The 14,949-nt window shown below is 42.5% G+C and overlaps 1 protein-coding gene across 1 annotated transcript in view; it reads right to left on the bottom strand.

The window, feature by feature from the left end:
• The window catches only part of LOC106584768 (anoctamin-9), a 36,498-nt gene extending 22,043 nt beyond the window's left edge, over nucleotides 1–14,455 (bottom strand). Inside the window, exons 1-7 of the mRNA XM_014170315.2 lie at nucleotides 14,198–14,455; nucleotides 11,026–11,118; nucleotides 8,964–9,086; nucleotides 5,167–5,303; nucleotides 4,627–4,676; nucleotides 4,065–4,123; nucleotides 1,576–1,655 (exon numbers count right to left, since the gene is read on the bottom strand). Coding sequence (XP_014025790.1) covers nucleotides 1,576–1,655; nucleotides 4,065–4,123; nucleotides 4,627–4,676; nucleotides 5,167–5,303; nucleotides 8,964–9,086; nucleotides 11,026–11,118; nucleotides 14,198–14,218 — 563 coding nt within the window. The 5' untranslated portion in view covers nucleotides 14,219–14,455. The remainder of the gene's footprint in view (nucleotides 1–1,575; nucleotides 1,656–4,064; nucleotides 4,124–4,626; nucleotides 4,677–5,166; nucleotides 5,304–8,963; nucleotides 9,087–11,025; nucleotides 11,119–14,197) is intronic.
• Nucleotides 14,456–14,949: the final 494 nt, after the last annotated feature.

Below are 14,949 nucleotides of genomic sequence, written 5' to 3'. Positions count from 1 at the left end.
GTTGGCCCTGGAGACAGACCTAACATCACTGATGGGTTGGCCCTGGAGACAGACCTAACATCACTGATGGGTTGGCCCTGGAGACAGACCTAACATCACTGATGGGTTGGCCCTGGAGACAGACCTAACATCACTGATGGGTTGGCCCTGGAGACAGACCTAACTAATCTAACATCACTGATGGGTTGGCCCTGGAAACAGACCTAACATCACTGATGGGTTGGCCCTGGAGACAGACCTAACTAACCTAACATCACTGATGGGTTAGCCCTGGAAACAGACCTAACTAATCTAACATCACTGATGGGTTGGCCCTGGAAACAGACCTAACATCACTGATGGGTTGGCCCTGGAGACAGACCTAACTAACCTAACATCACTGATGGGTTAGCCCTGGAGACAGACCTAACTAACCTAACATCACTGATGGGTTAGCCCTGGAAACAGACCTAACTAACCTAACATCACTGATGGGTTGGCCCTGGAGACAGACCTAACTAACCTAACATCACTGATGGGTTGGCCCTGGAAACAGACCTAACTAATCTAACATCACTGATGGGTTGGCCCTGGAAACAGACCTAACTAATCTAACATCACTGATGGGTTAGCCCTTGAAACAGACCTAACTAATCTAACATCACTGATGGGTTGGCCCTGGAAACAGACCTAACATCACTGATGGGTTGGCCCTGGAGACAGACCTAACATCACTGATGGGTTGGCCCTGGAGACAGACCTAACATCACTGATGGGTTGGCCCTGGAGACAGACCTAACTAACTAACATCACTGATGGGTTGGCCCTGGAGACAGACCTAACTCATCACTGATGGGTTGGCCCTGGAGACAGACCTAACTAATCTAACATCACTGATGGGTTGGCCCTGGAAACAGACCTAACATCACTGATGGGTTGGCCCTGGAAACAGACCTAACTAATCTAACATCACTGATGGGTTAGCCCTGGAGACAGACCTAACTAACCTAACATCACTGATGGGTTAGCCCTGGAGACAGACCTAACTAACCTAACATCACTGATGGGTTGGCCCTGGAGACAGACCTAACTAATCTAACATCACTGATGGGTCAGCCCTGGAAACAGATCTAACATCACTGATGGGTTGGCCTTGGAAACAGACCTAACATCACTGATGGGTTGGCCCTGGAGACAGACCTAACTAATCTAACATCACTGATGGGTTAGCCCTGGAGACAGACCTAACTAATCTAACATCACTGATGGGTTGGCCCTGGAAACAGACCTAACTAACCTAACATCACTGATGGGTTAGCCCTGGAAACAGACCTAACTAACCTAACATCACTGATGGGTTGGCCCTGGAAACAGACCTAACTAACCTGACATCACTGATGGGTTAGCCCTGGAAACAGACCTAACTAACCTGACATCACTGATGGGTTAGCCCTGGAAACAGACCTAACATCACTGATGGGTTGGCCCTGGAAACAGACCTAACTAACCTAACATCACTGATGGGTTAGCCCTGGAGACAGACCTAACTAATCTAACATCACTGATGGGTTGGCCCTGGAAACAGACCTAACTAACCTGACATCATTGATTGGTTGTCCCCGGAAACAGGCTGTCCATCTGGCCCAACTTTTCCTCAGTTCCTTCTGAGTTTTCCTCTGAAAGCATGAGCACAAAGTCAGGGACAGGTGCATTCAAACACACACACACACACACACACACACACACACACACACACACACACACACACACACACACACACACACACACACACACACACACACACACACGACAAATGTTTTAACATTTTCAAAAATGAATCATCACATGGACAAACAGATACTCAGTGTGTGCGTGTGCGTGTGCGTGTGTGTGTGTGTGTGTGTGTGTGTGCGTGCGTGCGTGCGTGCGTGTGTGTGTGTAAATGTCAGTTAACAAGAACAGAGGTGTCCTGCTCAGACAGTAAATAAATCACCTTTCTATGTTTAACTCTGAGGGTGTCTCAGCAGTCTCTCAGTATGCAGAAAAACAGAGGAAAACAATGATATCGCTTCGACCTTTAGAGTCTTTATGGCAGCCATTCATTCACATACCTTTGACACAGAAGCTTCTTTTCCATCAGATAAACCCAGACACTTGGGGAGTGTCGAGTGTATAGTGGGTAGTGTCTAGTGGGTAGTGTGTTGTGGGTAGTGTCTAGTGGGTAGTGTCTAGTGTTTAGTGGGCAGTGTCTAGTGGGTAGTGTCTAGTGGGCAGTGTCTAGTGGGTAGTGTCTAGTGTCTAGTGGGTAGTGTCTAGTGTCTAGTGGGTAGTGTCTAGTGGGTAGTGTCTAGTGTTTAGTGGGTAGTGTCTAGTGGGTAGTGTCTAGTGGGTAGTGTCTAGTGGGCAGTGTCTAGTGGGTAGTGTGTTGTGGGTAGTGTCTAGTGGGTAGTGTCTAGTGTTTAGTGGGTAGTGTCTAGTGGGTAGTGTCTGGTGGGTAGTGTCTAGTGGGCAGTGTCTAGTGGGCAGTGTCTAGTGTCTAGTGGGTAGTGTCTAGTGTTTAGTGGGTAGTGTCTATTGGGTAGTGTCTAGTGGGTAGTGTCTAGTGGGCATTGTCTAGTGGGCAGTGTCTAGTGTCTAGTGGGTAGTGTCTAGTGTCTAGTGGGTAGTGTCTAGTGGGAAGTGTCTAGTGGGTAGTGTGTTGTGGGTAGTGTCTAGTGGGTAGTGTCTAGTGGGTAGTGTCTAGTGTTTAGTGGGTAGTGTCTAGTGGGTAGTGTCTAGTGGGTAGTGTCTAGTGGGCAGTGTCTAGTGGGCAGTGTCTAGTGTCTAGTGGGTAGTGTCTAGTGTCTAGTGGGTAGTGTCTAGTGGGTAGTGTCTAGTTGGTAGTGTCTAGTGGATAGTGTCTAGTGGGTAGTGTCTAGTGGGTAGTGTCTAGTGGGTAGTGTCTAGTGTTTAGTGGGTAGTGTCTAGTGGGTAGTGTCTAGTGTCTAGTGGGCAGTGTCTAGTGGGCAGTGTCTAGTGGGTAGTGTCTAGTGGGTAGTGTGTAGTGGGTAGTGTCTAGTGTTTAGTGGGTAGTGTCTAGTGTTTAGTGGGTAGTGGGTAGTGTCTAGTGGGTAGTGTGTAGTGAGCAGTGTGTAGTGGGCAGTTTGTAGTGGGCAGTGTCTAGTGGGTAGTGTCTAGTGGGCAGTGTCTAGTGGGTAGTGTGTAGTGGGTAGTGTCTAGTGGGTAGTGTGTAGTGAGCAGTGTGTAGTGGGTAGTTTGTAGTGGGTAGTTTGCAGTGTCTGGTGGGTAGTGTCTAGTGGGTAGTGTGTAGTGTGTAGTGGGCAATGTGTAGTGGGCAGTGTGTAGTGTATTGTGGGTAGTGTGTTGTGGGTAGTGTCTAGTGGGTAGTGTCTAGTGGGTAGTGTGTAGTGTCTAGTGTCTAGTGTGTAGTGGGTAGTGTCTAGTGGGTAGTGTGTAGTGGGTAGTGTCTAGTGGGTAGTGTCTAGTGGGCAGTGTGATGTGGGCAGTGTGTAGTATGTAGTGGGTAGTGTCTAGTGGGTAGTGTGTAGTGGGCAGTTTCTAGTGGGTAGTGTCTCGTGGGTAGTGTCTAGTGGGTAGTGTGTAGTGGGCATTGTCTAGTGGGCAGTGTCTTGTGGGTAGTGTCTAGTGGGTAGTGTCTAGTGGGTAGTGTCTAGTGGGTAGTGTGTTGTGGGCAGTGTGTTGTGGGCAGTGTGTAGTGGGTAGTGTACATCCAAAATGGCACCCTATTCCTTATACAGTCCACTACTTTTGACGAGATCTACTATATAGGGTGCAGGGTACACGGTATAGGGTGTAGGGTACATGGTACAGGGAATAGGATGTAGGGTACAACATCTTTGCAGAAAGCCAGCTACTTTTCTATCTATGGGCCCCTACATGACCCCACTTCCTCATGGGAGTATCTACTGCCTACCTAAACCATGCTGTTCAGCAGAAAAGATAAGTCAAAAATCAGGAAGAGATAGACACACACACCATCGAGACATAGGTGTTTGTCCCAAATTACACCCTATTCCCTACTTAGTGCACTACTTTTGACCAGAGCAGCAGACTTCTGTCTTTACCTCATGCAGGCAGAACTTTGCTTCAAACACTTTCTTCTTCAAGAGTTCAAACAGGTTCTCTGTAAGATTGGACAGATGAGGAGGGGAACATTAGGAGAGGTCCAGTATGTGAGAAAGACAGAGAGAGAGAGACATCGAGAGAGAGACAGCGAGAGAGACAGCGAGAGAGAGAGACAGCGAGAGAGAGAGACAGCGAGAGAGACAGCGAGAGAGAGACAGCGAGGGAGAGACAGCGAGAGAGAGACAGCAAGAGAGAGAGAGAGACAGCGAGAGAGAGAGAGAGACAGCGAGAGAGAGAGAGAGAGAGACAGCGAGAGAGAGAGAGAGACAGCAAGAGAGAGAGAGAGACAGCAAGAGAGAGACAGACAGCGAGAGAGGGAGAAAGAGCGAGAAAAATAAAGATAAAGAAAGAAAGAGAGAAAGAAAGAAAGAAAGAAAGAAAGAAAGAAAGAAAGAAAGAAAGAAAGAAAGAAAGAAAGAAAGAAAGAAAGAAAAAGAGAGAGAGAGAGAGAGATAGACAGAGAGGGAGGACTGGCGTGGGTGAGGACAGAGCACTACTCACCTCCTGTATTAAGGAAGACATGACTCAGGATAAAGTGAACAATGCGGATCCTGAAATAAAGAAAACATTTTAACATGGCTGACAAGACTGAGTATCTGTTTATGATTCCTTTTAAAGAAGTTAACATGTTTGTCATGCTAATAGGTTGAGTCATCAGTGTTACGCTCTTCATTAGAAATGGACCCAGGTGCAGTGTGGTAGGCGAACATATTCTTTTATTTTCAAATGAACACCGTCAAAACAACAAAATACAAAAACGAACGTAAAGTTCTGCAGACAACAAAGCACCTAAGCAAAAACAAGATCCCACAATCCCAGGTGGGAAAAAGGGCTGCCTAAGTATGATCCCCAATCAGAGACAACGATAAACAGCTACCTCTGATTGGGAACCATAGTAGGCCAACAAAGAAATAGATATGCCCACCCAAGTCACACCCTGACCTAACAAAATAGAGAATAAAACAGGCTCTCTAAGGTCAGGGCGTGACAATCAGACCGTGCAGGCGTGTGTCTCTCTGAATGCGTGTGTGCATAACTTACCTGGTGGAAAGAGGAATATTTCCCTGCTGTTCACTCCAGTTGCAGGCATCAGACACCTTCAGTAGATACCTGTACTTCTCAAACACTTCGTTTGGAGCTTGGATACCGTAGAAGACAACAGTGTCGTCTATAATTTTCTAACACAGAAATACAGTACCAGTCAAATGATTTGGACACACCTACTCATTCAAGGGTTTTTCTTTATTTTGAAAAATTTTCTACATTGTAGAATAACAGCAAAGACATCAAAACTATGAAATAACACATATCGAATCATGTAGTAAACAAAAAAGTGTTAAACAAAATTTATATTTCAGATTCTTCAAAGTAGCCACCCTTTGCCTTGATGACAGCTTTGCACACTCTTGGCATTCTCTCAACTAGCTTCATGAGGTAGTCACCTGGAATGCATTTCCATTAACAGGTGTGCCTTGTTAAAAGTTAATTTGTGGAATATATTTCCTTCTTAATGCGTTTGGCCAATCAGTTGTGTTGTGACAAGGTAGGGTTGGTATACAGAAGACCCAGAGTAAGATCTGCTGCAGATAAGTTCAGTAGTGTTACCAGCCTCAGAAATCGGCAAGTAACTGCACCTCAGATGGCAGCCCAAATAAATGCTTCACAGAGTTCAAGTAACAGACACATCTCAACATCAACTGTCCAGAGGAGACTGCGTGAATCAGGCCTTCATGGTCAAATTGCTGCAAAGAAACCACTACTAAAGGACACCAATAAGAAGAAGAGACTTGCTTGGGCTAAGAAACACGAGCAATGGACATTAGACTGGTGGAAATCTGTCCTTTGGTCTGATGAGTCCAAATTTTAGATTTTTGGTTCCAACCGCCATGTCTTTGTGAGACGCAGAGTAGGTGAACGGATGATCTCTGCATGTGTGGTTCCCACCGTGAAGCATGGAGGAGAAGGTGTGATGGTGTGGGGGTGCTTTGCTGGTGACACTGTCTGTGATTTATTTAGAATCAAGGCACACTTAACCAGCATGGCTACCACAGCATTCTGGTTTGCGCTTAGTGGCACTATCATTTGTTTTTCAACAGGACAAAGACCCAAAACACACCTCCAGGCTGTGTAAGGGCTATTTGACCAAGAAGGAGAGTGACGGAGGGCTGCATCAGATGACCTGGCCTCCACAATCACCCAACCTCAACCCAATTGAGAAGGTTTGGGATAAGTTGGACCGCAAAGTGAAGGAAAAGCAATTGCTCAGCATATGTGGGAACTCCTTCAAGACTGTTGGAAAAGCATTCCAGGTGAAGCTGGTTGAGAGAATGCCAAGAGTGTGCAAAGCTGTCATTAAGGCAAAGGGTGGCTACTTTGAAGAATCTCAAATATAAAATATTTTTTGATTTGTTTAACACTTTTCTTTGGTTACTACATGATTCCATATGTGTTATTTTATAGTTTTGATGTCTTCACTACTATTCTACAATGTAGAAAATAGTAAAAATAAAGAAAAGCTGATAAGGTTATTTGGTTTCAGCGGTAACGCAGTTGGTTACAGCATGAATGTTGACAGCTGAAACACAGCCTATCCAGCCGTGACGGCACACTTGCCATATGCATGTGGCGCAAGAGTAGCCTAATGTGCCTAAGGCTCTTTTTGTCCTTTCCAATGCAGTCGCGAAGTAGTCAAGACTGTCAATAAAGGGTTTGGCTCCTGAGACCGCTTGGAAATAAATCTTTATCACCAAAGCGTTGTTAAAATATAACATCTGAGAGCAGTAAAACAGTGAGCTAACATTCCCTTTGTATCTATGCATTGTAGGCAGGCCCACATTATTTTAGCCATGTTCCATTTTGGACGTGCGTAAAACCCCCTCCATGATGTAGGCTATTTCCATGCCCCTCATGAAACGAGAGATGAGAACCATGTATTTAGAAGTCATCTGTAACATGTAACAATTGCTTGTTTTCAGTTTCATATGTTCAAAACCCAAGCCCTCCTTGGGCCTTCTATAACAAAGCCTGGTGCAACAGCAATGTGTCTTTTTCTATTCTGCCGATTTTATGAGATCATTACATTTGACATGTATTTATTGTTGTTGAATTGATTGGTTGTAATAAAACTAAACAAAAATACAAAGCAATCTTAGTAGAATGATTCACCTTCCGGGTTTTATGGTTACATCTGTGGTCTGCATGCAATGCAACTTCTTCTGATCGGCAAGATGGTTCCTATTATGTTCATAAACCAGTATAACGGTGAGTGGACATTCTCCCTTTCACTTTATATTGGATCTCTGTCCAGCTACTGTGAAAAAGTTTGTATGTGTGTACAAACCCTCCATAGTCTGCGCTGTTTAAATGTTATATGTCCACGGAGAGAAATGATGCCGCCTGTAAGTGTGACATAGCTTATTTAAAACAAGTTGTTTTGTTTAGAATTTGTTATTTTTTTAGGTCTTATCAATAATTAATTTAATCTTGCTTATTGACAATGTTTGGCATGTCCATGCTCAGCCATAATGCAATTTACAGTAGGCCTAGCCCCTATATCAGTGGGAATTTTATTGAGGCCATGCAATTACTTAGAACAATGTGGACTGCAAAATGGATTCAAGTTAACGTATTTAGCAAAGATAGGTCTACATTTAGTTATTTTGTTTCTGTAAGCCATTTAACAAACTATAACGGGCTAACATTGGAATTGGAGTAGATTCCAAGGCAATATATAAAAGACCGTAAATACACAACTTGAAGCAACCACATATTTCGCCATGGAGCACGTTCTGATTGGCCAGTGTGGGACCAAGCCTTGACACACCCACAATTTTTTTTCTTCATCAAAACACAGCCCTTTCGCGCCAACAAGTGCTCTGATAATTGTGATAGTGAAAATAGCGAAAATATTTCTGACACACCCCTGAACCTATAGCGCTACCGCCTGTGCTTAGATTATCATTGTGTTAGGTTTGTTAAAATAGAGGCCTGAGCCTTAGATTATCATTGTGTTAGGTTTGTTAAAATAGAGGCCTGAGCCTTATATTATCATTGTGTAAGGTTTGTTAAAATAGAGGCCTGAGCCTTTATAATGTCTTATAACAAAGCTATGATAATAGACTAGGAAATAATGAGCAGGTAAACTCATCTTAGTTTAAGCCAACACAAACATGATTATACTTAAATTTGGTTTTAAAAACTCTTATAAAAATAATCTGTATTTTACAAGAACAACAAAAGGAGGGTAAACTAACCTTTGCTTAAGAACATGCAGTGTGAAAAGGCCTACAGCTTGTTAAACTGGTAACATAACTCTACAGCTTGTTAAACTGGTAATATAACTCTACAGCTTGTTAAACTGGTAATATAACTCTACAGCTTGTTAAACTGGTAATATAACTCTACATCTTGTTAAACTGGTAATATAACTCTACAGCTTGTTAAACTGGTAATATAACTCTACAGCTTGTTAAACTGGTAATATAACTCTACAGCTTGTTAAACTGGTAATATAACTCTACAGCTTGTTAAACTGGTAATATAACTCTACATCTTGTTAAACTGGTAATATAACTCTACAGCTTGTTAAACTGGTAATATAACTCTACAGCTTGTTAAACTGGTAATATAACTCTACAGCTTGTTAAACTGGTAATATAACTCTACAGCTTGTTAAACTGGTAATATAACTCTACAGCTTGTTAAACTGGTAATATAACTCTACAGCTTGTTAAACTGGTAATATAACTCTACAGCGTGTTAAACTGGTAATATAACTCTACAGCTTGTTAAACTGGTAATATAACTCTACAGCGTGTTAAACTGGTAATATAACTCACTGTTATCTTCAAGTTCTTCATCTTTAGTTTCTCGATAAAGGCCTCTTGCATCTTGAATGTATCTTTCTCCGGATCATCCACTGTCTTAGCGACCAGGACATAGTCGTATGACAGTGGAGTACGCTGAGGAGAAAAGATGAACCACACACACAGAGACATAGTCGTATGACAGTGGAGTATGCTGAGGAGGAAAGATTAACAAGATAGTGTCGACTTGAGTGATTTGATGGATCCAATACTGAACATGAAGACGAAAATAAAGCAATAACTGAATCTATGACATGATGATTACATAGAGCAACTGATGTATCCCAGAGCATTCGGAAAGTATTCAGACCCCTTTTTCCACATTTTATTACGTTATGGCCTTGTTCAAAAATGTATTTAAAAAATAAAATAATCCTCATCAATCTACACGCAATATCCAATGATGACAAAGCAAAAACAGTTTTTTCAGCAAATCTATTAAAAATAAATTAAACAGAAATACCTTATTTACATAAGTATTAAGACCCTTTGCTATGAGACTAGAAATTTAGTTCAGGTGCATCCTGTTTCCATTGATCATCCTTCAGATGTTTCTACAACTTGGAGTCCACCTGTGGTAAATTCAATTGATTGGACATGATTTGGAAAGGCACACACCTGTCTATATAAGGTCCCACAGTTGACAGTACATGTCAGAGCAAAAACCAAGCCATTCAGTTGAAGGAATTGTCCTTAGAGCTCTGAGACAGGATTGTGTCGAGGCAAACATCTGGGGAAGGCTACCAAGAAATGTCTGCAACATTGAAGGTCGCCAAGAACACAGTGGCCTCCATCATTCTTAAATGGAAGAAGTTTGGAACCACCAAGACTCTTCCTATAGCTGGCCGCCCGGCCAAACGGAGCAATCGGGGGAGAAGGGCCTTGGTCAGGGAGGTGACCAAGGACCAAATGGTCACTCTGACAGAGCTCCAGAGTTCTTCTATGGAGATGGGAGAAACTTCCAGAAGGACAACCATCTCTGCAGCACTCCACCAATCAGGCCTTTATGATAGAGTGGCAAGACGGAAGCCACTCCTCAGTAAAAGGCATGACAGCCTGCTTGGAGTTTGCCAAAAGGCACCTAAAGACTCTCAGACCATGAGAAACAAGATACTCTGGTCTGATGAAACCAAGACTGAACTCTTTGGCCTGAATGCCAAGCGTCACATCTGGAGGAAACCTGGAACCATCCCTATGGTAAAGCATGGCGGTGGCAGCATCATTCTGTGGGGATGTTTTTCAGCGGCAGGGATTGGGAGACCAATCAGGATTGAGGGAAAGATGAACGGAGCAAAGTACAAAGAGATCCTTGATAAAAAACCTGCTCCAGAGTGCTCAGGACCTCAGACTTGGGCGACGGTTCACCTTCCAACAGGACAATGACCCTAAGCACACAGCCAAGACAACGTAGGGATGGCTGCGGGACAAGTCTCTGAATGTCCTTGAGTGGCCCAGCCAGAGCCTTGACTTGAACCCGATTTAACATCTCTGGAGCGACCTGAAATTAGCTGTGCAGTGACACTCTCCATCCAACCTGACAGAGCTTGAGAGGAACTGCAGAAAAGAATGGGAGTAACTCACCAAACACAGGAGCGCCAAGCTTGTAGAGTCATACCCAAGAATACTTGAGGCTGTAATCGCTGCCAAAGGTGCTTCAACAAAGTCCTGAGTAAAAGTCTGAATACTTATGTAAATGTAATATTTCAATTTTTTTTATTCTTAATACATTTGCAAAAATGGTTTAAAAAAATGGTTTTTGCTTTGTCATTATGGGGTATTGTGATGTCATTATGGGGTATTGTGATGTCATTAAGGGGTATTGTGTATAGATTGATGAGGAATCTTTTTTTACTTCCATTTTAGATTAAGTCTGTAACGTAACAAAATGTGAAAAAGGTTAAGTGGTCTGAATACTTTACGAATGCACTGTATGACTGTCCATAGACTGTATAAAACAACCAGCAATGCACTGTAAAGCTGGTTTACATACAGTAATAGAGTGAAACAGGCCTGTGTTTCATCAGTCATCTCTTACCACTGAGGGAAGTAGTGGTGAAGTCTCAGGACTATCAAAATGGTACCCATTTTCCTTCACCACTCCCATCAGCTCCAAGAGTTCGATGCTGGCCTAAAACATGATGAGAATACAGGACCACACAGCAAGGTGAGTAGGGGTTTGATGCTGGCCTAAAACATGATGAGAATACAGGACCACACAGCAAGGTGAGTAGGAGTTTGATGCTGGCCTAAAACATGATGAGAATACAGGACCACACAGCAAGGTGAGTAGGAGTTTGATGCTGGCCTAAAACATGATGAGAATACAGGACCACACAGCAAGGTGAGTAGGAGTTTGATGCTGGCCTAAAACATGATGAGAATACAGGACCACACAGCAAGGTGAGTAGGAGTTTGATGCTGGCCTAAAACATGATGAGAATACAGGACCACACAGCAAGGTGAGTAGGAGTTTGATGCTGGCCTAAAACATGATGAGAATACAGGACCACACAGCAAGGTGAGTAGGAGTTTGATGCTGGCCTAAAACATGATGAGAATACAGGACCACACAGCAAGGTGAGTAGGGGTTTGATGCTGGCCTAAAACATGATGAGAACACAGGACCACACAGCAAGGTGAGTATGCACATCCTCTTCTTTAATTAGATGGCTCCGAGACAGCAATTAGACGAGCGTTTCCCAAACTAGGGGTCGCGGACCATTGTGGGATCGCCTGATATGAAAATGAGGTCGCAGGAGAATTTCCCAAATCCTTAAGAAAAATATATATGTATCATAAAAAATATACTGTATATTATAATGTCGTCTTTATATCTCAAAATCATTGTGATGTGTTTCACCTTAAAAATCTAAATGAACATTTTTCAAATCTAAAAGATAAAATTCATCCAGAGATCCTGGAAAATGGCCGCTTGATCGTTCCACTTGAATCATTCCCACTGTGAATGGCTAGGCCTGCTACGCTATAAAAACCACACACTATTGCAGAGACTTTGATATTACCGGCGGGAATTGACGTGCTGAAAACAATGTGTGGGGAGGCAGAGGCACAGAAACTCACAACAATACCTTTGTCAGATAACACTGTTATTAAACGAAGAATGTACTGCCCCGACTGAACGACTGAAACACTCCCCCAGCGTATGCATTCCAAATGGACATTAGCTGTGAGCGCCGCGATGCCCCATGCATTGACTTCTGTTTGCTATACATGTCCGGGGTGAAGAGTGTTTCTACGGCAACAGCGGTGCAGCAATACTATCCAGTCAGTCTTCCTAGTTCTTAGTTCATGCTGAGAGTAACCTAGTAACCTAAACGCAGTGTTTTATTTGTCATGTGTTTGTAGAAAAATATATACATGTACCAGTCAAAAGATTGGACACACCAACTCATTCAAGGGTTTTTCTTTATTTTTACTATTTTCTACATTGTAGAATAATAGTGAAGACATCAACACTATGAAATAACACATATGGAATCACGTAGTAACCAAAAAAGTGTTAAACAAATCAAAATATATATTAATATTTGAGATTCTTCAAAGTTGTCTCCCTTTGCCTTGATGACAGCTTTGCACACTCTTGGCATTCTCTCAACCAGCTTCATGAGGTCAGTCACCTGGAATGTATTTCAATTAACATGGGTGCCTTGTTAAAAGTTTGAGTTACCAGCCTCAGATTGCAGCCCAAATAAACACTTCACAGAGTTCAAGTAACAGACAAATCTCAACATCAACTGTTCAGAGGAGACTGTGTGAATCAGGCCTTCATGGTCGAATTGCTGCAAAGAAACCACTACTAAAGGACATCAATAAGAAGAAGAGACTTGCTTGGGCCAAGAAACACGAGCATTAGACTGGTGGAAATCTGTCCTTTGCTTTGCTGTTGACACTGTCTGTGATTTATTTAGAATTCAAGGCAAACTTAACCAGCATGGCTACCACAGCATTCTGTGGTAGCCATTCTATCTGGTTGGCGCTAAGTGGGACTATCATTTGTTTTTCAACCGGACAATGATCCAACACACCTCCAGGCTGTGTAAGGCCTATTTGACCAAGAAGGAGAGTGATGGAGTGCTGCATCAGATGACCTGGCCTCCACAATCACCTGACCTCAACCCAATTGAGAAGGTTTGGGATGAGTTGGACTGCAGAGTGAAGGAAAAGCAGCAAAACAAGTGCTCAGCATATGTGGAAACTCCTTCAAGACTGTTGGAAAAGCATTCCAGGTGAAGCTGGTTGATAGAATGCCAAGAGTGTGCAAAGCTGTTATCAAGGCGAAAAGTGGCTACTTTGAAGAATCAAAAATATGAAATATATTTTGATTTGTTTAACACTTTTTTTTGGTTACTACATGATTCCATATGTGTTATTTCATAGTTTTTGATGTCTTCACTATTATTATACAATGTAGAAAATAGTAAAAATAAAGAAAAACCCTTGAATGAGTTGGTGTGTCCAAACTTTTGACTGGTACTGTAGTTCATAGTTATATCTAATTAAAGATATTACACGTTGCCTCTTAAACCCGAGACACACCCATACAAACAACAGCTTCTCTTGAGCCCCTAAAGACGCCAGAAGATGTGACTTGTATGTTGAAAAAAATATATATATATTCCAGGCACTCCTTTTTGTGACCTAATTTAAAAAGCGATGATTCACTATATGACTGTCAGCCTTCAAGTTCGGGGGATAACAGATACACGTATCTGTCATTAGAATAGAACAGAATTATAATAAGACTTTTCCTACAGTCCGCAGAGAGCAGCTCATCAGGCCGCAAGTTATCATAGAATAAGGTATATGACTGGGAGAAAGCGCATGGGCCACTTATGTCAATGTGTAGCCTAAACCTAGGTAAGGCTACGCAAATAAAACAAGTGGAATTATGCAATATTTGATCAATGTAGCCTATGCAATCAAGGTCAATCACAGCATCATATTCCACTGCCCGTTCATCTATTTCTTCCTATCCATGAAATGAATCAATTACCCACTATGTGAAAGACCACCACAAATGTATACTCAATAGTAATGAATAAAAACGTAGGCCAATGACGATTATTTGTTCATGTATAGTTAGGCTTACAGTATGTAGGCTAAACGGATACTCAAACAGCGTGTTGACATGCATGTGGATCCCCGTGTAATCAGCCGTCTATTATAATAACAATAGATTCATCTACCTGTCTCCTGTGCCGCGACATGACAGCTGAATAGGTGTTCAATACAACAGAGAGAGCTCTCCGCTATAGGTGTCCGACGACCAAACCACACAGCGAACTCAATGGACGATTATTTTCTAATTCAACGTTTGCTCGTAACAAAAATAGCATTCGGTGCACCTGTCAAACCACTTCTTCCGTACTTTCCCAAGAAACTCAAACACCGTGTTCGTTTCTCAGGCTCAGGAATGTAAAAGCGACTTTACCTGTTGCACAGTGATGTCACTAGCTGCTTACTACTCTCTTGGCCTGCTATGACGACCTTTACATTTTTGGAATAGGGATGGGTTGTGGTTGGGAATAACAGCAGAAATATACGCTAGCATACTACTTGGTTGGTTAAACGGAGTTTGCGTTATTATGTGTAAATAATTCGTTTGATAGTTATTCAATTTGGGTATGAAGAAGTTGGAAATCTCAGAATGATTGTGTACAGTACCTACTGACACCCGACAGGTGGCGGCAGAGTACACATTTTAAAGGACCGCATATAGGCAGCGCAGTTGCCAGGTGAGAAGACGCTGAAATATAGTAAACTCAAATATAAACGCGACATATAAAATGTTGGTCCCATGTTTCATGATCTGAATGAAAAAAATATATTTCTCTTAAATGTTGTGCTCAAATTTGTTTACATCCGTGTTAGCGAACATTTCTCATTTGCCAAGATAATCCATCCACCTGACAGCTGTGGCATATCAAGAATCTGATTA

Source organism: Salmo salar, chromosome ssa23 (genome assembly GCF_905237065.1).
Source record: "Salmo salar chromosome ssa23, Ssal_v3.1, whole genome shotgun sequence".
Taxonomy (NCBI): Eukaryota; Metazoa; Chordata; class Actinopteri; order Salmoniformes; family Salmonidae; genus Salmo; species Salmo salar.
The sequence above is the reverse complement of the archived record's forward strand: the minus strand, read 5'-3'. Positions and strand labels throughout refer to the sequence as shown.